Raw genomic sequence first — 24,574 nt, 5'->3', positions numbered from 1 at the left:
ATATTTCATTGAATATGTTATAGTTTATCATTACATTGCTTGACACTTGAGTTATTTGTAGTTTTCAGTATTTTAAATAAGATAGTCATGAACATTTATGCGTACATTTTTCCATATACAGGATTATGCTTTAGGTAGACTCCCAAAGTACAGAAATGTATAATCACAGAACCATGAAAAGAGAGGCCCACAAAAAAAAACCTTCAGTCTCCCTCCCAGCTCACCCAGTAAGTATTTATTAAATTCAGCATGGTGTAAAAGGATAAAGCAGTTGCTGATCTCGAAGAGCTTAACAGCACCCAGAATAATGAGCTAGAGTCTAACTCGCATCTGGTTTAGGTAATGTAATATGAGGCCATGGAGATACTGTCTAAGGAGCACCAGACTAGGGCTCAAAACATAGACTCACTCCTGGTTCTGACACTTAAGAGCTGCTGTATGAACTTAAACAAATGACAGCTTCCCTCAGCTTGATTTCCTTATCAGAAAAATGGTAGGAGCATTGACTTTGACTTCTGTAGAGGTTAGAAATAAGAAGTGGCTTCTGGCCTAGCCAAACACAGAAGGAAGAGCAAGTTTAATTGTTTGGGAGCTGAAAGAAGTTACAACCTGACTTTTCCCATTTTGGTGACCTGTAATACCTAAAAGCAAAAAGGAATGTACTTTTTCATTTAAAAGAAAACTACATATCTGAATCCAGATTTTAAACCATATTTTGGCAGCATTAGCATATTTTATAACTCTCATAACTCCTACTGTTATGGTTTATGGCAAACTCACAGTAACTTTTTCTAGACAGGTGACATGAGTAGTAATGAAGCCTTAATTCGGGAGGGCTGACACCACTAAAACCTTATATGCACAGTAGTTTAGTGTTCATAGGCAAAATGGCCACCTAATTGTACTTTTTCGCTTTTTATCCCCCACACAATGGTGAAGCCAAAGGCAACATATGGAAGTATTTCCACATTGTAAGTGAGTGAGGAGAAACGCATGATTTGCAAATATTGTCAAGTGAAAAATGTGTTTCCATCCTACTAAGGTGGCCAAATACATCTCTGTATGTAAGAATGTTCTGCAGATGTGAAAAACTCCTTCCCGGGTTTACTAAAAGTGAGAACAGTAAACATCTTTTGCTATCTCAGGCCTCAAGAGCATCACAAAGTGTGGTCCAGTCTACAGGCTCAAGCCACAAATTCCCCTTGGTTTCATTTGTCACAAAACGGACCCTCAAAACGTGTGGGTCAAGAAAATACTGATCAAGTTGTTCAAAGTAAATATTAGTGTCAGTAACTAGGTATTCACACCCATAGAAAGTCTTAAATTACTCAGATCTTGCTCTTGGTCTTGAGGCCACCCCTTAGAGTGATAACACGCCTTGTTGACGCCTGCCTGTATAGGGAGGATCTATGAAAGAGCATCTTGGAGCATTTATACCTGGGCTCGAGGGACAGGAGCAACTTGCTGTGTGCTGATAATGCCTCCGTCAGATTTCAGAGATGCTCTGAAAAAACAAGAGCAAACAGACACACTGGAGTAAAAGGCTCCCTTACAAAGGAGAGGGCAAAGGAGAGTAGATCTGTTGCTGACTGACAGTGCCAGTGACTGGAAAATAAACTCCAGGGTTCAACTCTAAGCCTGTGAATTCCCCAGGAAACTTATAAATGCAGATTCCTAGGCCCTATTCTAGCAGTCTGATTCTTTCACTCTGGGTGGGGCCAGGACTCCTCACTTTTAGCAGCTGTCCCTGCTGATTAAAAAAATAATAATAACAGCCTTATTGAGATATAATTCACATACCATAAAATTCATCCCTTTAAAATACACAGTTGTGTTTTTAGCATATTAACTATTTATTGCAACCATCACCACTATCTAATTTCAGAACATTTTCATTACTCTCCTCCCCCTGAAAATCCATGCCTATTAGTCATTCCCCCACTCCCCCTTCACACAGCCCCTGGCAACACTAATCTTCTTTCCATCTCGATGGATTTATCTGTTCTGCACACTTCATGTAGATGCAATCATACAACATTTCTTTTGTGTCTGGCTTTTTTCCACTTAGTATGTTTTTAAGGTTCATCCATGTTGTAGCATGTAATAGTCCTTCATTTTTTTAATGGCTGAATAATACTCCATTGGAGGAGGAAATGGCAACCCACTCCAGTATTCTTGCCTGGAGAATCCCATGGAGCCTGGCAGGCTACGGTCCATAGGGTCACAGAGAGTCGGACATGACTGAAGCAACTGAGCAATACTCCATTGTATGGCTCAACCAGTCATCTGTTAAGTATAAGAAGATGGTATATGTGTTCGCTCATTCAACAAACATTCCTTGAATACTCTTAATTTGGGGGAATCTTTGGGGGTCAAAGCAGAACTCCTAGAAATAGGAAGACTTTGGTTCATAGAAAAGCCATTACTTTGGCTTTACTTGGTGTGTGTGCTGAGGACCTGGTGTCTGGTCATGGTGTGAGGCACGGTTTAAGCATTTGGTCCAAGAATGCAGACTGTGATTTTGCCAAATAATGGCCCCTGGGTGTGGTTTTGAGGCAGCATGTAGGCTTTGGTTTCAGTTATTCCTCATCTACTTCAGAATCCCCCATCTTCTTCCAAATGTGAAAAAAAAAAAAAATTGCTTTTTTTTTTTCAGTGAAAATACTCCATGCCAAAAAAGCTGTTATGTAAAGAACCAGAGCAGCCTGTTTTAATTTTAAAAATTATTTTTTTTTGTTTGAAGATAATGAAAATGAAGCATCAAGAGGCTCAGGAATGAGCTTCACTAAGCAGTTAGATGCAGCAAGAGTTGTATTATGTGATTGTGTGTGTGTGTGTTTTCCCTTCTCAACATATTTTCTGAAAGCAGACACATTCTGGGTATGCTGGCTAATAAGAAAAATGCTCAGGGAGTTCCCTGGTGGCCCAGTGGTTAGGATTCTGGGCTTTCTGCTGTGGCCTGGGTTCAGTCTCTGGTCAGGGAACTGAGATCCCACAAACTGCTTGGTTAAAAAAAAAAAAAGAAAGCTCAGTTGAGAAAATAACTATTTTTGTTCTGCTGTAATTGTTATAGTTTCTTCTCAGTTCTGTTGCCTGCTCTTTATAAGCTGATAAAACTAAGTTATTAGAATCATTAAAGCTGAAGAGCTTGTTTTATTTGCAACAGAAATAAAAACCACTTAAAATTTAGTTTTATTAGTATGATATCATTTATGATATAAACTGTATTTTTCACTCAGTATCTCAAGTCTATTTTATGAATCAAGTTATATATATATATATATATATATATATATATATATATGTTTACCTATATTTTGGAACCAACATACTAGCCTTTGAACATTAAAGGCACTGGAAAATTACAGTTATATATATTTTATTCCTCACTTCACCTCCTCTGTTGCCCAAATTAATTTTTTTCCTTTGAATATCCCTGTACTGTATTTTCAGTTGAGATATAATTCACATAAAGTTCACCATTTAAAAGTACACAATTTAGGGACTTCCCTGGTGGTGCAGTGGTTAGGACTCCGCACTTCCACTAGTGTGGGGGAAGCTTTGATCCCTGATTAGGGAACTGCTGCTGCTGCTGCTGCTGCTGCTAAGTCGCTTCAGTCGTGTCCGACTCTGTGCGACCCCATAGACGGCAGCCCACCAGGCTCTGCCATCCCGGGGATTCTCCAGGCAAGAACACTGGAGTGGGTTGCCATTTCCTTCTCCAATGCATGAAAGTGAAAAGTGAAAGGGAAGTCACTCAGTCATGTCTGACTCTTCGTGACCCCGTGGACTGCAGCCTACCAGGCTCCTCCGTCCATGGGATTTTCCAGGCAAGAGTACTGGAGTGGGTTGCCATTGCCTTCTCCAGATTAGGGAACTAAGGTCTCACATACTGCCTGGCGTAGCCAAAAAATTAAAAAAGGTAAAAGTGCACAGTTTAGTTATTTGTGATGTATTCACAGTGTTCTGCAGCTATCGTTACTATCTCTTTCCAGATCACTTCCATCAGCCCCAGAAGAAACCTTTACCTATTAGCAATCTTCCCAATTCCCCCTTCCCTCCATGGATTTACCTATTCTGGTCATTTCATATAAATAGAGTCATGCAATATTCCTTTTGTATCTGGCTTTTTTCACTTAGTATGTTTTCAAGGTTCAGCCATGCTGTAGCATGTAGCATGTAATGACCTTTTATTCCTCTTAACACTGAACTGAATAACGTACTGTGTGACTAGACCACATTCTGTTTGTTTATCCATTCATCAGTTGATCGACATTTCCAGATTTCAATTTTTATTTAAATCACTGTTTTTATAAGATTTGGGGAGGGGACTTCCGTGGTGGTCCAGGGGCTGAGAGTCCGAGCTCCCACTGCAAGGGGTCTGGATTTGATCCCTAGTCAGGGAACTAGATCTCTCATGCCACAACTAAAGACCAAAGATCCCACACAACTAAGACTCGGTGCAGCCAAGTAAATTAAATATTTTTTAAAAAGAAAGATTTAGAGAGAAGCAGTTTTTCCTCCCTTCATCCTCACCCCATCTCCCTGTGACTTAAACATGTCCAGATTTTTTTTATAGCAGTCTCTGAACCAGTACGATCCGAACTTCTTTTTCTAAATGACTTTGATAGCAAAATTTCTATCGACCATATATTACTATCATCTCCCTTTTCCCAACATCAAAACCCTACCAGAGCTAAAAGGAAGAAGGTTATTACTGTTGGGTGATATCAACAATCAGTAGCATCCTATTTAATTTTTAAATATCACAAATGGATAATTAATTAATGCCCAGAACAAAATACGAGCAGTGCTTCATTGTAAGAGGCCAGGCCTCGGACCACGAGCAGCGGTCTTCTTGGGCTTCTGGTATTGAAGACGGTGCTGGCTCCAGCAGGTGGATTTCCCACCTGCCGTTACTGTTCCTTCGGTGGCAGTGCACGAAGGAGAGCAGCAGGTGCGGGCCGGGCTCTAAAGGAGTTAGCATCTGCCAGCCGGGGGCTCCTGGCTTGTTTTCACACAGGGCTGCTCCCCTCCCTACTCAGGCACCCTCGGGTTCTCCTGTAAGAACTGCTCTCAAGGAAAGATCTGATAAGTCACCTGCCTCCTTCCTGTTTGTGGAAAAACACTGTACATCTCTTTGAAAATCTTGATCCTTTTTTGGAGAAATACTTGTTTTTATAGCGATCTCACAGTTAGTACTCCAATCCCCCTTCAAAAAAGTGTTTTCAGAGATCAGGCTTGAATTTTAAGCCTTAGTGGGTAAACTTAAAGGGGTCACAAAATAATATAGCATTTTGATCTTCAGCCTGGAGCAGTTAAAATTTTCTGTGGGCTTTTGAAGCTGTTTAGAAACGTCTCACTATACTTTCTTTCTCTCGAAAAAGTAAAGGTAATTCAGAGAAGTAATTAGGAGTAACAGGATGAGACATTTGAAGGGAGTTCCTAACAGATTAAAAGCTTAGAAGACTCTCCCACCACCTCTTAACTTCACCTGAGCCCTCCAATCAGCTTGACATTGAGACCAAAGAGAAACAGGAATCAAGAACAGATTTTACAGTATTCACTTTAGCAAGGAGAAAAACAGGATTCAGTTATGGACTAGATTGATAAATATAATTAGCTATAGATGTTGGCATTTGAAAAAATATCTTCTTCAGTTTGTAAAACAATTTATAAACTTCTGGAAATGTTCGTATGTGCAAAACACATGAACCTTCATGTGCCCATCACTTAGCTTTAAAATTTTGTGTGACATTTTATTCTAACTAAGATTATTGGTACTAATTAAGCTCATCTAGTGAATGGGAAGTTCTATATTTTTGTGGCAGTTGAATGAGAAAATGTATCACCAGTCATGCATTCATAATACCTACTGCAAACCAGCCTGTTTAGATCACAAGGCCAAATTACCTAGCAAGAAATAAAAGAAACTTTGGATTGTGTAAAAATCACCCAAGGCCTTTGACTTACCATATTTATGGTTTTGTTGTTTGTTTGTTTTGGCTGTGCTGGGAGGCTTGTGGGATCTTACTAATAGTTCCTCCAACCGGGGATCAAACTCGGGCATCAGCAGTGAAAGCTCCAAGTCCTAACCACTGGACCACCAGGGAATTCCTTGATTTACCATATTTAAGTGCAGGTTCCAGGCCGGCCCCAGACAGTTGGTTTTGGTACATTGGGTTGGTGCCCAGGAATCTACATGTCTGACAAGGTTCCCAGTTTGACTAGATCAGATCCTCAGTGGACCACACTTTGGAAAATAGCTCCATCTTGCAATCCCAGACCTATAAAGTGATAGAGAAGTTTGTCTTGGTAACTTAAGTCACAGAGTACTCCCACCTAGCAAATTAGGCTAGGTTTGTCACCTAATTAATGACCTTGAAACATCAGAAACAAAAGGCAAGTGTCAAAGTTTTGTTCAAGCAGCGTTTTCTGTTCTCCTATGAATTCAGAAGTGTTGGTGAGCTGATTGCTGAGTGTGCTCTGGGGTCTGTGCCCCACTCAGTTCCAGCCCCTTAAGCCCACTTGAACTTGCTTCTCAGATGAGGGTATCAGCAGTGTCTCTAGAGACTGTGGTTTTTGGACTGGAAGTTATTATTGCCTGATGGGAATCAAGTTCACTTAAGTCCCGTCTTTTTTAAGTGTGTCTCTGGATCTTTAACCTCAAAGTTCATACATGGTTCTCTGTGCATTAGACACAGTGGGCTTTGTGCTTTTTGAAAAAGCTGTGGCTTCCTGGGAACTTCAGAGAAACCGTTCTCTTTGGGGAGAAGGGGGGTTGCGGGCTGGTGGTGACCCGAGCACAGGCCTGGTGCTCTCTCCCTGGGGGCAGATGCCATGCGTTACTCATCTGTGAACCCCCACAGCATCCGGCACAGGGCCTGGCACCTATTCCTAGTGCCAGTGAGAGGGTGCCAGCCTGAAAGAAGAGGGTGGGCGGCGAGAGTTGCTGCTCACATGGAACAAGGCTCTGTCGCTGGGGGCTTGGTCTGTGTGGAGGCGGAGTGCCGACACGCGGAGGGCAGTGGGGAGTGGCTGTTATCCTGAGTCCAGTGGGACCTCTGCCAGAAGCAGGACAGAAGAGCAGTGTCTGTCAGCCCAGCAGAGTGGAGAGGCTCCGGAATCTTTGCAGAGCATCATGAGAGAGGCACTGAGTTCCTTCCTGCCCTGCAAAGGCCTCTCAGGACTCACCTTTCTAACAGGAGGAGAGCCCTGGAGACCGGCTTCTTTTAAGAACCGAGCTCGCTTTTAGCACTGACATATCCCAAAATGCATGGTGCCACTCTCTGGGAAAGGGGGCAGCTGGGTTCCCTGCACACCCAGGCCCAAGCTCCATCCTCCTCCCCAAACACATGGTTTCTCTTGATGTTTTCTGAGCTCACCATTTCCTAACCTCCCTCTTTTTAATTTATTGCCCATGTCCATTCTTCCTTTTCTCTTTCTCCCTCTAGACTTCTTCTCCTCATTCCTAAGAGTTATATGCATGTCTTAAAGCCTGGCCCTTCGGTTTCTTGGGGGAAGGGGGTGCCTAGGCTGGGCCTTGGGGAGCCGCGCTGTCACCTGGCAGGTAAACCATCCTGGGAGAGGGGATAGAAATCTTGGAAATGTGAGAAGGAGCTGGGAGTGGGATTCCTGGGAGGTTCAGTTAGGGCTTCCCTGATAGCTCAGTTGGTAAAGAATCCACCTGCAATGCAGGAGACCCCGGTTCGATTCCTAGATTGGGAAGATCCCCTGGAAAAGGGATAGGCTACCCACTCCAGTATTCTCTGGCTTCCCTTGTGGCTCAGCTGGTAAACCATCCACCATAGTGCAGGAGACCTGGGTTGGGAAGACCCCCTGGAGAAGGGAAAGGCTACCCACTCCAGTATTCTGGCCTGGAGAATTCCAAAGGGGTCGCAAAGAGTCAGACACAACTGAGCAACTTGCACTTTCAGTGGAAAAGACATGTGACTCTCCAGAGTCTGAGTATTCTCCAAACCTGTAGTCAAGGAGTCACCTTCTCTCCATCAAATAGGACCCCAGTCCCTCATGTTCATGCTTTACAGAAGAATTGCAGGGCGGATCCTGTTGGCATTCGATGACGGGTCTCATCTTCCTAGCCACATCCACCTAAGCCATGCTTGTTTGTCCTTGTGATGAGAGACACAGAGTTCTGTAGGGACTTGCTATTGAAGTAGTACATTTAATCAGTTACTTCAGTTCATTTGGATGTCAGGCCCTGAAGTTTTATAAAACTGCTGCTTCTCCACTGAGATTGCTCCTTTGGTACCTACGTGGTCCTTAGCATCTTGCAGGTTTGAGATGTTCTGTGGGAAGCCTGGGTCTGCTAGGATCGTCTCCTAGTTTTCACAGACCAGACAGATGACGTAGTGGCTGAGCGTTTGCCGCTCCTGGATTCTGAGCCTCTGAAAGAGTCTCTTCATGCAGGGCTCTAAAGCCAAAGACAGTGGGTTTACACCCAGCGTCAGGGCAGCAGAAGAATAGAATAGCTCTATGTAGGCATTGCCACTTGAGCAGGTGGTTTATTTCTTGTTTCAAATTAAGTAACAACTCTTCTCTTCTTTGGGGTCTGTTCGCACATCACTGGTTCTTACAGAGCCTTGAACAAGTGTCAAGTTGTGCTGGTATTTGTTATACTTTCTAAGGTTACATATTTTCTAAAAATTTTTGGTTACTTTTATCTAAAAGACACACACACACACACGCCTGCATACATGAGAAGCACTGGCATGGGTGCTGAATGTGGGTGGACCTCGGATTCTGTGCCTCTGACCCCACCCCTCTCTGCATTAGGAATTCTATATGGTGCAACCCTGTCACCCCCTAGTCCAGGGTGGAATCCACCAGGGATAGTTTGGGGTGTAGACCCTGGATTTGCTGCCATCCTCACTGAGTGTGCCTTCCTGTTCCAGGCAACTCGGAGCTCCTCTTGGTGTTGACATGATGACTGTGCAGGCCGGCCAAGGGCAGCCACAGCCGGACTGAAAACCTGGGCTACAAATTGGCTGACAAGTAAGAACTTTTCTCCCCCATGACTGCAGAAGTTGGCCCATATTCTCAATCACCTTCCTTTTTCCACTGCCTTTCCCTCCTCACGAACCCCACCTCCCTGAACTAAGGAAGCTTTCTGGTCTAAGTCGTTGTGATGAGCACCCTCCCCTGTAAACCGTCTCCATGCCCTGTGCTCAGTCAACGGCACAGGACCACAGTGGTCAAGGGAAGGTCTGGCTGATGCCCAGGGTCCACCTCGGGCCTTATCCCCATGTATGCCTTCCAGTCCAGGGTTTATTTTTCTTTTTTAAAAACTGCATTTTGTTTATTTATTTTTAGCTTTTTATTTTGTATTGGGATATAGCCAGTGAACAATGTTGTGATAATTTCAGGTGAACAGCAAAGGGACTCAGCCATACATACACATGTATCCATTCTCCTCCAAACTCCCCCCACCCATCCAGGCTGCCACATAACATTGAGCAGAATTCCCTGTGCTGCACAGTAGGTCCTTGTTGGTTATCCGTTTTGTTCAGGTGTTTTAATTATTGTTGAGCCCTAAAGCTTTGCGCCTGCACCTGTCCACACAGCCTTTTTACCCATCTTACATTAGCAGGGTTGTTTTCTCCCCAGATACAGCCCTTTCCTCCAGTACCCTGTCTCACATTCTACAGTGGAGTTGGCAGTCACTGAGCTGTTCACAGATCACTGAGCTGTTCACAGCTGTGCACCCCAGTCCAGAGCACCTTCAAGGGCCACAGAATGCTGGAAACGGGAACTAGAGAAGTTCTTGGGTCCAGCAAACATGTACAGAAGGCACTCTGCCCCTGGTTTCATCATCCTTCCCACTGCTGCTTGAGCTTTATAATTCCAGGGTAGTTTTCTAACAGACTAGCCTTTTTTCCTCTTCAGTTTTTAGATGGACCCTCAGTGATTGTAAAGTCCCTCCAGATGTTTGGGATCTTAGACAATAACTAGAACTATTACAGTAACACTAGTTACCATTTATTGCTATCAAGACTTATAATGTATGCTGTACTGTGGGTAGTTTACATATATTAACACATCCTTTCACTCATTTAATTTATTGACTACCTGCTATATATTGAGCATGGCAAACAAAATAAATTTGGCCTCCACACCAATAAAATTTCAGTATTCTCATTGTAAGGTGAAAAAAAATGAAACCAAGGTCCAAACCCAGGTCCCTTTAACTCCAAAGTCATATATTCATCTACTGTCAATATTATTTAATAGTACATATGATGTTAATGATTATATATTATATCATCAGTTCTCACTAAGCATGAACTAACTTGAATTGTGTTTTTATGTGTCCTGTTTCTTCATCTTGCCTCTAGACAGTTAAGAGCAAGGAGTTAAATTTCTGGCTTTTGAATTCTCAGTAGAATATCTAACTGATTCTAACTCTGATTCTGACTAAAATTTGAATTCATGCTAATGTCCTCAGTGGTAACAGAACTGTTAAAAAAGTGTTTCTTTTCTGTAAGTGCTCTGTTATGAATGGTAATTGATTATTTAAATAAGGAAATCTGCTTTGATAGCCATATTTAACATGAAAATGTGTTTGCAATTTCACAAGTTTCTGATTTATCCTAAGCAACCAAGAAAAACAACATAATTTACATGTTAATATCTCAAGCCAGGAAGAAGTCTTTATATAAACAACCATTAGTCTCTGGACTAGAAAGCTAGATAGTAACAGGATGCGTGAAATTGCTAGTTACTCATCCCTCATGTGAACCTTAGCTGGAGTTTCCGAGAGCCTGTGTATTCAGAAAACATGCACCATCAAGTCGGTCCATGCACACTTGCTCATCTTGGCACATTTAAGGTCACTGTGCTCACTCATGACCTTTGCTGGTGGAAGAAATGCTTCGCATTGCAAAACACCGATACTCTCACGCTCATTGCTGTCCAGTCACTAAATCGTGTCTGACTGCGATGCCGTAGACTGCAACACACCAGGTTTCTCTGTCCTTCATTATCTCCCAGAGCTTGCTCAAACTCATGCTCGTTGAGTCAGTGACGCCATCCAGCCATCTCATCCTCTGTCGCCCCCGTCTCCTCCTGCCTGCCATCTTTCCTAGCATCAGGGTCTTTTCCGATGAGTGAGCTCTTCACATCAGGTGGCCCAAGTATTGGAGCTTCCGTTTTTCTTTCTAAATAATTTTTAACATCTTCATGGCGCTAACTGATCTTCTAAAATCACATTTGGAGGCCTATGTCCCCACACGTTTTTGTTGAGTGAGACCTTTTTGCAGTCATAGAAATTGTTTTCTACTCCATCCAGTATAGTAACTGTTAACCACACGTGACTACTGAGTCCTTGACATGTGGCTGCTGCAACTGAGGAACCAAAGCTTTGATTTAATTTGATTTTAGTTTAAATAGCTGCATCTGGCTAGTGACTACTATACCAGACAGTGCAGTTCTAGGCCATGCAGGAAATCTGCATCTGCTCATTTACTCGCTTATTCATGCAACAGGTATTAGTGACCACCTACTCTGCCAGGTGTTGTTAGGGGTGCTAGGGATGAATAGACAAACAAAACAATCCCCATCCTCCCAGAGAAACCAGCCTAGTAGGGTTCACATTCTAGAGGGGTTTCCAGTCAAATGCAGCCAATCATTGTGGCTTTACCCACTCAAATCAGGACAATTTATCAAGCCCAGAATTAGGAAAAACTTCATGACTTGTGGCATTTGGTTTAATTTTTAAATAATCATTCCAAAGGATCTTCTGTTGGTATAATTTTCTATCTCGTGAAACTTCTATTTTCATTGGGAAAAAGCTAGCAATAATGATAACTGCCATTTATTGTACACTCACACCATACTAGATACTTAATATGGGCTAGTTTATTAAGTGTTTACAGCCACCTTGGTAGGTATGTGTATTGTTATTCCCATTTCACAGATGAGGAAACTGAGGTTTGGAGAAGTTAAACAACTTAGCCAAGATCACACAACTGGTCAGTGGTTGAATCAGGATTTACACCCAAGTCTACTGAACACCATAGTCCAATAGCTCCTTTCATTCCATTATGCTGTCTCCCCAAGAGAAGAACACAAAGTGATTTTTTAAATAGTGGTTTCAATGTTTGTGGCTTGCAACTAGTATCTAACATTTATATCTGAAAGTGAAAATGAAAGTCGCTCAGTCATATCCGACTCTTTTCGACCCCATGGACTGACTATACAGTCCATGGAATTCTTCAGGCCAGAATACTAGAGTGGGTAGCCTTTCCCTTCTCTAGGGGATCTTCCCAACCCAGGGATCGAACCCAGGTCTCCCACGTTGCAGGCAGATTCTTTACCAGCTGAGCCGCAAGGGAAGCCCGACAATTTATATCTAAGTTTCAGCAAATCGCTGTGACGTGTGAGGAACAATAACCAAGAATGCCTCACTCAGTGTTTGTCTTTCTTGTTTAGGGTCAAGGTGGACGGTCCAAAGACTGGAGAAGACCCTCAAAGGAAGCCATTTAGGTCCTCCATCCCTTTCCTAGAGACTAATCAGGATCCAGCCTTCTGAAGAAGCCCCCTGGAGAGCCTCCATAACCTGATGCTAGAGCCAAGAGTGGACTGTTTTCAGCAGAACATGTTCAGCTCAGATATGATCATCAGTGACTCAGCTTCAGATCTCAGCGCTAAAGGAACCAGCAGGGCTGGCAAGAGGCAGCTGGGCAGTGTTCAGGACCCCTGCCCTCCCGCCCAAGGCAGGGCCCGGCACACGTCCCTCAGCATAAAGGACAAGATATCAGAATGGGAAGGGAAAAGGGAGTTGCCCACTCCTGCCCCTGGCAGGAAGGCAGATGGCCAGGAGGACTACCTGGTGTCCTGTGTGACGGAGAGGAGAAGCAGTGATGGTTCGAGGACTCGGATCGCCGAGGCTCAGAACGGAACGAGGCTGGACGTGGAAAGTAGAGAGGATGAGCGGAATAAAGTGAAGGTCAGAGCACAGGATGCTGAGCAGAGGCCGGACCTGAGCCAGCCAGCCCGGGAGCTGGCTCCCAGCTCGGGCAGAGGCCGGGAACCCAGGCTTGGCAAACAGCGCTTTCAGAACGATAGCCTCTCTGTGCTGAAGCAGGTCAAGAAACTCGAGCAGGCTCTGAAGGATGGGTCTGCCGGGTTGGATCCCCAGTTACCAGGCACGTGTTATTCCCCACACTGCCTGCCGGACAAGGCCGAGGAGGCGCCCACCCTTCCTGAGCACCGTGGGGGTGGGAGCGGCTCAGAATTCAGAGCCCACCGCCTGGACCTGGAAGCCAGGGAGCCTACCCTTGAGGCTGCCGAGGAAAGGAAAGGCTTGTGCAGGAGGCCCTGTGACCAGAGCCTGGAGAGTGTGTACAGAGGCTTGGAGGACCCCCCCACAAAACCCTTCATCAACCCCTTGCCCAAACCCCGGAGAACTTTCAAACACGATGGAGAAGGGGACAAGGATGGGAACCCAGGCACGAGCTTCCGGAAAGACAGAAGGAACCTGCCTCCTCTGCCCTCTCTACCTCCCCCGCCCCTGCCCTCCTCTCCCCCGCCCCCCTCTGTGAACAGAAGACTGTGGAGCGGGAGACCAAAAGCCAGTGCTGACCACAGGTAGGTGACCAGTGACTTTATGCCCCATGGCAACTGTCTGTCCTCAGCCTAACTGTTTATTAAACCATCGGATCTTGTAGTTAGTCGAGACCATCCATAGCTTAAGATGGTTCACTGATTAAACTGAAGACGTGGTAACTGATGTACAGGTGTCTTGTGCTTGTTCCTTGTCCTCAGAAAAAGAGTATTCGCTTTGAAAGATCACCCTGTAGATGTGAATGAGTGCTTGTAACTCAGACAGTAACCAAGGGTTAAATGAAAACGTGTGTTAACACTGGCAATCTACTAATTGATGCTCATTCTGCCACTACCATCCCCACCTTGTATGTGGTGCTCCAGGTCTCTCCTCCCTCTTGCTTTCGTGTTTTTTCTTGGTATGGACTCTAGAAACACTACCTGGGCTATCCTGGCCCTCTCACGGTCTGTCTGACTTGGAACAAGTTACTTAATGTCTCGAGGCTTCAGTTTTCTCACTTATACATATAGATGCTCACATGGTAAATATTCTGTAATATTAAAATACCTTAGATAATAAAAACCTGTGAATGCTTAAAGGTAAAATCTGTGCTTTGGAGACAATTTCTTTGCTGTTCTGAAACCTGATCTCTAGTCTGTTTCTGTAATGTGCTAATTGGTTTGATACCTCCTAATCTGGAAACCCTCTACTGAGGAAAACCTCCTCCAAATAGCTGTCTGTCCCTGCTGTCACCACTGCTTCCCGCCTGGGTTTAGCCTGACTCCCTGCAGTAGGGCTTTTGCTACTAATCCTAGAACTTCTGTTGGCCAAGTCCACCTACGACCTCCATCCTTGCTAAATCCAGTATGTCAGTTCTCTGTGCTTTTCTTGACTGACCTCGCTTAGCCTTTGTGGACCAGCTTGACTCACACCCCCTTATCTTATGTCCACTGTAGGCTTCTAGATCTTCTGCCTTCCTGTTAGTCATACTTCACTGGCTGTTCCTCCACTCCTTCTACCTGTTGAGCAACATCCCCCCTTAACCCATCTACACCCCATCCCAGGATCAGGTCTCCTCTCTTCCATCTACACACACTCCCTTAAACTGGTCTTACCCACTCTCATGTTTTTAAATGTTAATTACATGCTTATGATTCCCAAATGTGTGTCTCCGGCCCTGACCCTCTCCTAGCTTTTGGTTTGTATAGTCATCTGCTGCTTGGGTCTCCATTTGGTTATCTAATAGCTTGGACTTAATATGTCTAAACCTAAATTCTCAATATGGGCCACTACTAAAATGATCTCCTCCCCAGATAGATGCTCTCTGATTAAATGGTATCACCCTTCATTTTGCTTATGCCCCAAACCCTAGGAGTCATTTATGATTTCTCTTATTTTCGCACACCACCAATCTAATTCATCAGCAAGTCCTTTGGTTCTAGTTTTAAAGCATTTTCTTACACCTGACTACATCTCCTCCACTGCTGCACCTTAGTCATGTTGTATCTACCTGCCCCCCACCCCCAGTATTTTCCTTCCCAGCAGCCAGGGGAGTTTTTTTGAAATACAGATTCAATCATATCAGTTTCCTACTCAACATGGTCTGTTAGGAAGGATTCTTTGGGTGCCAAAAATGTAATTTCTTATGTTCTCTTCTAGGGGAAAAAAGGTTGGGTATTCTACAATTTCTAGACATATACACATATGTCTTATATCCTTTAAAAAATGAAATCATGCTGTATACCAACCGTGTTTTACTTAAGATATCATTGAGATAGTTCCATGTTGCCACCTTTTTCTTTTCACCTTCCTTTTTTAACTGCCATCTTTACATCATGTGTCTAAACCATATTTTAATTAACCATTTCCCTGCTGATATACACTTAGGTTGTCTCCAGTTTACAAATAATGCTGTAATGAGCAGAATATAGCATTAGAGAAGACTCTAGAGCTGGAGAACTTACTAACTCCGCTACTTCCTAGCTGTGTGACATTGGACAAGCTACTGAATTTGTCTGAGCCTTATTTTACTTATCTGTAAAATGGAGATAATTATAGTAACCATTTCATAGCTTTGTTGTGAAGATTGGATGAGTAAATATTTGCAAACATAAGTTAAAATAGAGTCTGGTATATAGTAAATGATTAATAAATGTTAGCTGTTATTTTTCTCTGGCTGTATTCTGTTTAATTAATCAGGGTACGTATTTCTTTTCTAAGACCAAACAGTTGTAACTATTTTAACCTCTTAATCTGTTTTACTATCTAGTAGAGCTTAACAAAAATTTCTTATTGTTGCTAATAATTAATCAGTGGATTCTTTTGGACATTCTACATATTCTATCATGTAATATACACACAAATGATCATTTGGTCTCCTTTTTAATAATTATAAAGCTCTTATTTATTTCCTAATTATTTATTTCCTGATTATTCTCCTTATTCAAAAATGTCTTGAATATTCTTGGGTGTATTTTTCTAAGTATTCTATGCATCGCTGTCAAATTTCACACACAGTAAATATGTCAGCTTTTAATTGGGATTCCATACATTTGCTAAGTTTATAGTATTTTATCTTTTTGTTGCCATTGTTAATGGAATCTTTTTTTCTCATTATATGGTCTTTGTATTTAAGAAAACTATTTTTATATATTACTCATTTGAAAGAGCCCTTGAAGAAATTTATTACTGTTTCTAGTTATCAGTTGATTCTCTTGGACTTTCCATGTATATAATAATATTGTTTGCAAAGAATTATCATTTTAAGTTTTTTTCTTTTTGATTTATATCTCCAAATTCTCTCTCTTACTAAATTGCACTAATACTTTTATAACAGTGTGAAATAATAGTGCTGATAGCACCGGGCAGCCTTGTCCCACCCTAACTTTAATGATAATGCTTCTGGTGTTCTACTTTCAAACACCCTTGTTGGAGTTACATTTTCATTCTATCAAGGTAGTGTTCACTGGTAGTCCTTTTTTCTTTTTTTAACTAAGAGTTTTAAAAAATAGGATTGGGTTTGTCAAATTACTTTTCAGAAACTTTATATGATCATATGGTTCTTCTTCTTTGACCTATTAATGCTAATATTGTATTTAAGATTTTCGTATAAATATTCTGTAAATGGGACTAGTCTATACTTGGATTTTATTGTACTAACTTTACAAGCTTTGGTATCAGTGTCTTGTGATATCTAAAACCAATACAATATTGTAAAGTTAAAAAATAGATAAAGAAGCTAATTAAAAAAAAAAAATTTGAGGGCTTCCCAGGTGGCTCAGTGGTAAAGAATCTGCCTGCCAATGTTGGAGACATAAGAGACATGGATTTGATGCCTGGGTCAGGAAGATCCCCTGGAGGAGGGCATGGCAACCCATTCCAGCATTCTTGCCTGGAGAATCCCATGGACAGAGGAACATGGCGGGCTACAGTCCATGGGGTCACAAAGAGTCGTACATGACTGAGCATCCAGGAGGAGAACGAGAAAAGAATTTATGTGCTAAGAAAGTTTGAATCCATCTCTAATTCTAAATTCTTTCCCAAACCAGCGCCAACCTCAGAGGCCTGGGTGCTCTTATGACTTTTCTGCTTCTGTCCCCCGTGCTTCTCCACAGAAGCCCTTCTGTGCCCTTTCTGGGATGTTGCTCCAAAGAAGGCCTCTTTCCCAGGGGCAGGCTCGTTCTGAGAAATTGGAGTCTTTGAACTGTGTCATCTGTGGGCAGACAAATCAACCTGGTGAACAGTTATTCCCATTATCTTTTCTCTCTTAGCTACCATCTGCTCTTTTCAGTCCTCTAGCATTTTCTCTAAAACCAGCTAAAGTTACTTTGTTTCAGTCCAAAGATGAAATTTTTTTGGCCAATTTGGATATGGTTGCATCAGCTGTGTTTAAAGAACTTTTGGCTTTGGAGTTCTCCTTTTGTTTGAAATTGTACAGTGGAGGCGATGAGGGCAAGATGTTCGCTTTCTACTCTTAAAAAACAAAATATGCTCTTTATTGTGGTCCTGTCGCTTAAAAAAAAGAAAAGGCTTAACTCTGAATTTGGCAGACTTACTGTCCTCTCTGAGGCAGGAAAGCCAAGCCAAGTTGAAGAAAGAAATGATTAAGGATTTTGAGGTTATGAGGGTTTAGAATTACACGGCCAGGCTGTGCACTGCCGAGAATGTATCCAGCTTATTTTCATATGCCGATTAGTCCACCTCAGCAAGAGCCAAACCAATGGATTCCGATTCTGGGTTTGAGAAAATGTCTTTTTCTTCTCTTTCTCTCTTCCTTTTTTCTCCTGCTCTTTTTTCCCCTCTTTTCTCTCCTTTCCCTCTTTCCCCTTCGTCTGTCTTCTTTCTTCATTTCTCTAAAGCCCCAGGAAATTAAATGCAAGGACTTACGCCTTCAATCCTAAATGGAGCACGAGAAACCCTCACATGTCAGGAAATTCCAAAGATAAGGTTCCTACAGCAGCATTAACTTGGTTATGTATGTTTTATGGCATACGTTTAATAACTTTGGCAGGAATGCCTTGAGGCTGACATTTAACAAGAAAAGTTATTATTTTTTAAGTGTAAGCAGCATCCTGAATTCACATGTGTCTGTATCCCCAAAATGTTTTAATTTGAATTCAGATTTTTTTATTTTAGTTTAATTTGATCACATGACAGAATTTTTGGATCTTTTTGAAATCGAATAGCCATGATGACCAAAATTTCAACTTTTCAACCGATTATCTTGGCATCACATAGATTCAGCCTTTCCTTGGGGCTTTAGTGTAAGACTTTGAGGACTTTTTGAGGACATGAAACCTCGGTCGTTAAATGGCTGCCAAATCATATGGTATGTTATCGATTCTATAATTTCCTTCTCTCTAGGACTGATGGGGACCCCCTCAGCAGTCCAGCTGGGCAGCCACCCTCAGCTATCATGCGTTTAGTCGCTCATGTACCAGCCACGCTGTGGTCTATCCCTGTCATTGTGAGTCTGTCTCGGTCACCATGACATCCATGAGGCAACTCTGCCATGCCTAAAAACAATATTTAAAAATCTTCAAAGGAGCAAATTGTTTGATTCATTTGAGATCTAGAGCAAAAGTTACTCTGGAAGCATCTGAGAAGCTTGACTTTGCAAATTCATTTAAAAATTTCAATGGCAGTTGCACTGGAAGACAACAAGATGAGAGTAGAGGGAGTGGTCATTATTCTTCATTAGAACAGTAATTGTCATGTTTTATTTCTCATGAGAAGGTGGAAATGATGGATATTAGGCACAATAGTGGCTAAGGATAGTTTTTCTTTTTTTTATGATTCAAGATAGTTTTATTACATCAAGCTACAGATTTCCAATCAAGAAAATGTTGAAAATATGTCATTTAGTGTTTCTCATCTGAATAGTCCCATCTCTTTAGCGATATCTTTTTTTTTTTTTTTAGCTATATCTTTTTAAAAGTGTCACAATTTTTTTCTGTAAGCTTAAAATACTTTAACATATTTTTGCGGAAAATAGCATACAATTTGCATTAATCTTTCAAAGGTAGACTTTTGCATTTTTATAAAAAGCAAGAGACATAGAAGGTCTGTAATTTGAGCAAAGTTATATATAAAATTAATAACAAAGCTAAAATGAGAAGTAGTTCTCTTTGAAACTCTAGCGTTTGTTAGGTATCAAAGTGAGGGCAATGAATCAATGTTTTCACTTCAGGAAGGAAGCTACAGTCCTGCATGCTCCACAGTCTGCAAGATAGTTTCTGCTTCTTTGTGAAGAGTTTAGGCTTTCCTGATGACTAACAAGATTCTAGGAAAACATTCTGCTATGAAATAGTTACATTTTTCTGTTTGACCCAGCCTCAATGTTACTTTGAAATTAATAACCATCTCTTTCAAAGAAAGGATCTCTGAAGAGCTTTTCTAGGTAATTTTGAGGGCCATCATAAACTGAGCTAGCTGTATTTTCCCCTTTCCTTTTTTAGGGGGATATACTGAACGTGCATCAAAATGTGCAGGGTAATTCAGTTCATACTTTTATATTGCTTCCTTCTCGGCTTCATTATCCTTAGTATGTCATATATTAGCTTTGAATTTGATGAAGATGGTCGAAATAAATTATCATTGTTCATAAACTTTTTATTTTCCAAAATCCTCCCCATTCTAAAAGTATTAGGAGAATCTTCCAATATGATGCACCCATTGAGGATGTCTGTATCTGAATATCATTTTTTTGGTCAATACCCTTAAAGCAATATGGTTCCTTTAGACATGAATTTGTGCTGGACACTTCAATACCTGATAAGGGCCTGGAGTAAAAGATGATTTTTTTTTTAATTCCTAAGAGGAGTAAAATTAGCTTGATATTTTATTTATGGGTTTGAAAATCCTTTGAAGAAATAATAAGGAAACAGAAGGACTGGTGCCCAGACTAACTTTGACAGTGTCATTCAGCTTGTTCATTTTAGATCAACTACTAATATCCGAGTCTTGTTCTTACAACATTATTAAAATCTTCTCCATACTTTAGCTGTTTGTGACACCACTGATTGCTTCTGTTTTTTTTTTTAGGTGAACAGTTTTAATGCTTGCGTATCAGAGGCAGATTGTTTCTCCTGTAGCCACAGTAAGGTTGCATGTGTGTGTGTGTCTGCTCAGTTGTGTCTGACTCTTTGTGACTCCATGAACTGCAGCTCGTGAGGCTCCTCTGCCCATGGGATTTCCTAGGCAAGAATACTGCAGTGGGCTGCCATTTCCTTCTCCAGGGATGGGTTTTGATTTTGGATCCAGGATACAGATAAGCAGAAACCCACAGCGTGCAGTCATAGCACGGAACGGAGGAGAGACCCAGTAACAGAGTGAGAGCTTAGAGCTGAAATAAGCGTTCTCTTGCTTAGCCCCCTACTCAGATCACCTGGTGGTGAGACAGGCTGGGACCTGGGACCCTTTGCTACAGTGCTGCAATGCTTGATCCTCAAGCAACAAAATACAAAGAAACTATAGGGGACTAAAAATAACTGCGTGCATGCACTGTTGGGGCAAATTCTGAGCAAAAAATCCAAAGAGACCAAAAAACGCAACTGCCACTTCTGAAGAACTGGGAGCAAAAGCAGGGTACTGTGCATGTGTTCAGCACACACCACCACCTAAGGAGTGGGCAAAACACCTAAGTCATCCCTCTGGCCCAACCCCTAGAAACACCCCTACCCTCACATCATATGAGGAACCAGCTCACCTCCACTCCTCCTCCAGTGAGTGAGCAACCAAGGGAACCTGCTATTTGTTCTCGCTCCAGCTGGTGCAGCAGGAGCCCCATAAAGTGTTGCCTGAATTGCCTGTCTGGTCCCTGATCAGTTTCTGTTGGTGAAGGAGGCCAAGAACACTGGTGGGTAACAGTGGTATGAATGCTCTTCCCAAGAAGAGCTGCACCTGGTCACGAGGCATGGAGGGAAAGTGAAGTCGCTCAGTTGTGTCCAACTCTTTGCGAGTCCATGGACTGTAGCCTACCAGGCTCCTCAGTCCATGGAATTTTCCAGGCAAGAGTACCGGAGTGGGTTGCCATTTCCTTCTCCACGGGATCTTCCCAATCCAAGGATTGAACCTGGGTCTCCCACATTGCAGGCAGATGCTTTACCATCTGAGCCACCAGGGAAGACCACCGGCATGGAGGGAAGCAGGGTCTATGGCAGCTGGGGGAGGGGGGTGAGGGACTCCGAGCACGGCATCCCTGGTTTCAAGCTCATGTTTTTAGGTGGGTGCTGGGTCTCAGGCCATCCAAGCAAATTTAAATACAGTTAAAATAATTCTGGGGGTGAAATGTGTTCAAAAAATTAACAAAAAATCAGCTCTCAGAATACAGATAAAAAAATTTTTACCCCCGAATAGGGATGAATTGTGATCAGTAAAGGTGGCCATTAAAACCAACTTTTAAAATATTCACTCACTTATTCAGCCAACGAATATTTGCTATGTATCTGTGTAGTACTGGGGCTTCCCTGGTGGCTCAGATGGTAAAGCATCTGCTTGCAATGTAGGAGACCCGGGTTCAGTCCCTGAGTCATGAAGATCCCCTGGAGAAGGAAATGGCAACCCACTCCAATACTCTTGCCTGGAAAATTCCATGGACAGAGGAGCCTGGAAGGCTACAGTCCATGGGAACGCAAAGAGTTGGACAAGACTGAGCAACTTCACTTTCCTTCTTTCTTCTTTCTATGCAGTATTAGGTTACAGCAAGGAACATGGTAGACTGAGACCCTGCCCTCATGAAACTTACAAGCTAGTAATAGAACTACACATCTAGTTCTGTTATTCACCACTCTCAGCGCCATGAGGAAGCCAGTGGTGCTGTGGGAATGTTCAGCAGGGGTAACTAGCCTGTCATGGAAACAGGGCCGGCTTGGTTACAGGGCCTCAGGTACCCAGCAAGGGGGTGGGCTGGAAGATGAGGGATGCATTTTGAGTGAACAAACAAGCAAAGACCCTGGGGCAAGAAGGGCTTGAGCCCACCAGAGGACGTGAAAGGCAAGGGTTGGGCCAGAGGGATAGGAAAGGTGTGAGCTGAGGCCCAGGGGCCTCTAGAGACAGCTCTGAAAAAGCCCTGTAGCCCAGGCAACGGTTGGGCCTGTTACTAAAGAGGAACAGGAAACATTTGAAGGTTTTTAAGAAGAGGGGAGACACAGTCCGATTTGTGTTTTTTAAGAGCTCGCCCCTCCACTCCGCAGCAGCGTGGAGATTGGCAGGGACACCAGGGGACAGGGCGGGTAGTCGTCGGGGGTGAGAGGAAGATCACACACCTGGGGTCACCCTGTGGTGTAACTGCGGAGGGGACTGAAAGAAGCCAGTGGATCTCAGGGGTACTTTGTAGGTAGAACTCTGGTTAATTGGCTCAACGTGGGCAATGATGGAGAAGAAGAACCTGCACAGGACTTCCAGGTTTAAGGCATAAACACTTGGATGGATGGTGACAGCCTTTGCAGTTCGTTTTGAGCTTCCCGTGCGTCATCTGTTTACTTGTTTATTTTATTTTTGGCTGCACTGGGTTTTCACTGCTGTGTGGGCTTTCCCTGCTGTGTGGGCTTTCCTCTAGTTGCAGTGTGCGGGCTCCTCATTGCAGTGGTTTCTCTTGTTGGGGAGCACTGGCTCCAGAGAACAGGCTCAGTAGTTGTGGCTCCTGGGCTCTAGAGCATGGGCTTAGCTGCCTGGAGGCATGTGGAATCTTCCCGAACCAGGGAACAGACCCAAGTTCCCTGCCTTGGCAGGCAGATTCTTAACCACTGAACTGTCAGGGAAGTATCCACACGTCATATAAATGGAGACATAGGATGAGCTCTTATGTTAGTATTTCATTTACAAAAATATGAAAAAATCACAAAGGATATTCAAAATACTACTTGAAATTGCAGGGGTTTGGGTTTTTTTTTTTTTTTTTTGGCCACACCACATGGCACGTAGGATCTTAGTTCCCCAACCAGGGATTGAACCCATGTCCCCCACAGCAGAAGTGTGAAGTCCTAACCATTAGACCACCAAGGAAGTCCCAGGGACTTCTTATCTTTGCATCACCAGCTGTGAGTTCAATTCCACTCTAAGAAGGTGCTTATGAAACATGCAACTGAATGTGGAACAAACATGGAAGTGTTTAAATGAGAAAGAAGCCGATCTGGATGTGGTTATCATTAGCCTTTCAAAATTTCCTTTCAAAGTTAATATGTAAATAAAAGTATTAAAACCTTTTTCTGAGTTAAGAAATAATTTCATAGAAAAGACTCAGCTAAGTGATAGGATGATCAGTTTAATCCGTGAGCCTCAGAACAACAGTACTGCAGTCCCAAGGGGCATTTCTGCAGATGATGGAAATAGTGCTGAGGAGGAACCAACCATGATAGAGCTATTATGTTGGTGAAAATACGTTACCAACACAGGACAATGAGAAATCAAACTCTGTGACTGGAATTTTCTTTTCCCACTGCCTCTGGAAGCTAGGCATGTAAAGATTTCTGGTTTCTTCTTGATCATGTATGGACAGTAGCTTCATGTTGCTTTAAAGTTTGTCTTTCAGGCTTCCTATATAAGAATTAGGCACCTGAAAAGCAACACTTTAATACAGAAATGGAACTTCTTTTTAAGAAACCCTGTGATGAATTAGACTGGTGTTACCTTTTATGTGTTGGTAATCAAATGCAAAATACAGCTGATACCTTGTATTATCATCTTATTCTTGAAAGTACGGAAAGATCATAAATAACATTCAAATTATAGCTTGAAATCCCAGTGTCTGACAGCAGCTACTTGGATTACAGGCTAATCCCATCCTAACAAACCCCAACAGATGATCCAGATTCTTGTGTCACATATGCTCGAAGTAAGGGAGCTGTCCACTGGGACTTGGAGAGCCTTTAGCATACAGACATCTTTATTGTTAGGGCATTTATTATTAAAACATTTAAACTACTCAGATATTATTTCATAAACGTGTACATGCTCAGTCACTCATTCGTGTCCAACTCTGCAATGCCATGGACTATAGCCCACCAGGCTCTTCTGTCCATGGGGTTCTCCAGGCAAGGATACTGGAGTGGGTTGCCATGCCCTCCTCCAGGGAATCTTCCTGACCCAGAAATCAAACCGGCATCTCTTGTGTCTCCTGCCTTGGCAGGCAGATTCTTGACCACTATTCCACCTGGGAAGCCTCCTATTTCATAAATACTTTATAATAATTTTTATTATTTTAAGATTTGACCTATACAAATACTGCTTCAATGATACCTCAAATGAGATGTGAGATGTTTAACAGCAGACAATGATAGAGCTCTCTGCAGGGCAAAGCAAGGCCCAGCTGCAGCCCCTTTCTGCAATCAAAGAAAAGACCTAGCTTAGCCTGGGTCATGCTGGAATCCCAGGCAGTCAAGCTTTACCTGTGGGCAGTGGCCACCACCCTGTCCCTCTGCTGCTGGGAGTAGAGCTTCCTGCCGCTGTGGCAGAAACTGCTCAGCTCCCAGTGAAGTGCCCCCCACCTGTCCCTCTTTTCCCTGTGAGGGT

General features: G+C 42.8%; 1 protein-coding gene across 7 annotated transcripts in view; it reads left to right on the top strand.

The window, feature by feature from the left end:
- Positions 1–24,574, top strand: part of DENND2A (DENN domain containing 2A) — a 112,886-nt gene that overhangs the window by 34,418 nt on the left and 53,894 nt on the right. For 5 of the 7 annotated variants that reach the window (XM_081534315.1, XM_081534316.1, XM_081534311.1 and 2 more), the window contains 2 exons: positions 8,916–9,015; positions 12,451–13,608. In XM_081534315.1, coding sequence (XP_081390441.1) covers positions 12,581–13,608 — 1,028 coding nt within the window. In that variant the 5' untranslated portion in view covers positions 8,916–9,015; positions 12,451–12,580. Of the gene's footprint in view, positions 1–7,454; positions 7,571–8,915; positions 9,016–12,450; positions 13,609–24,574 lie in introns of all 7 variants that reach the window. The other 2 variants (XM_081534318.1, XM_081534313.1) reach the window with 1 other exon arrangement.

The sequence above is a fragment of the Giraffa tippelskirchi genome, chromosome 10 (assembly GCF_054371585.1).
Source record: "Giraffa tippelskirchi isolate mGirTip1 chromosome 10, T2T-mGirTip1v1.2.pri, whole genome shotgun sequence".
In the NCBI taxonomy this organism is placed as follows: Eukaryota; Metazoa; Chordata; class Mammalia; order Artiodactyla; family Giraffidae; genus Giraffa; species Giraffa tippelskirchi.
The sequence above is the reverse complement of the archived record's forward strand: the minus strand, read 5'-3'. Positions and strand labels throughout refer to the sequence as shown.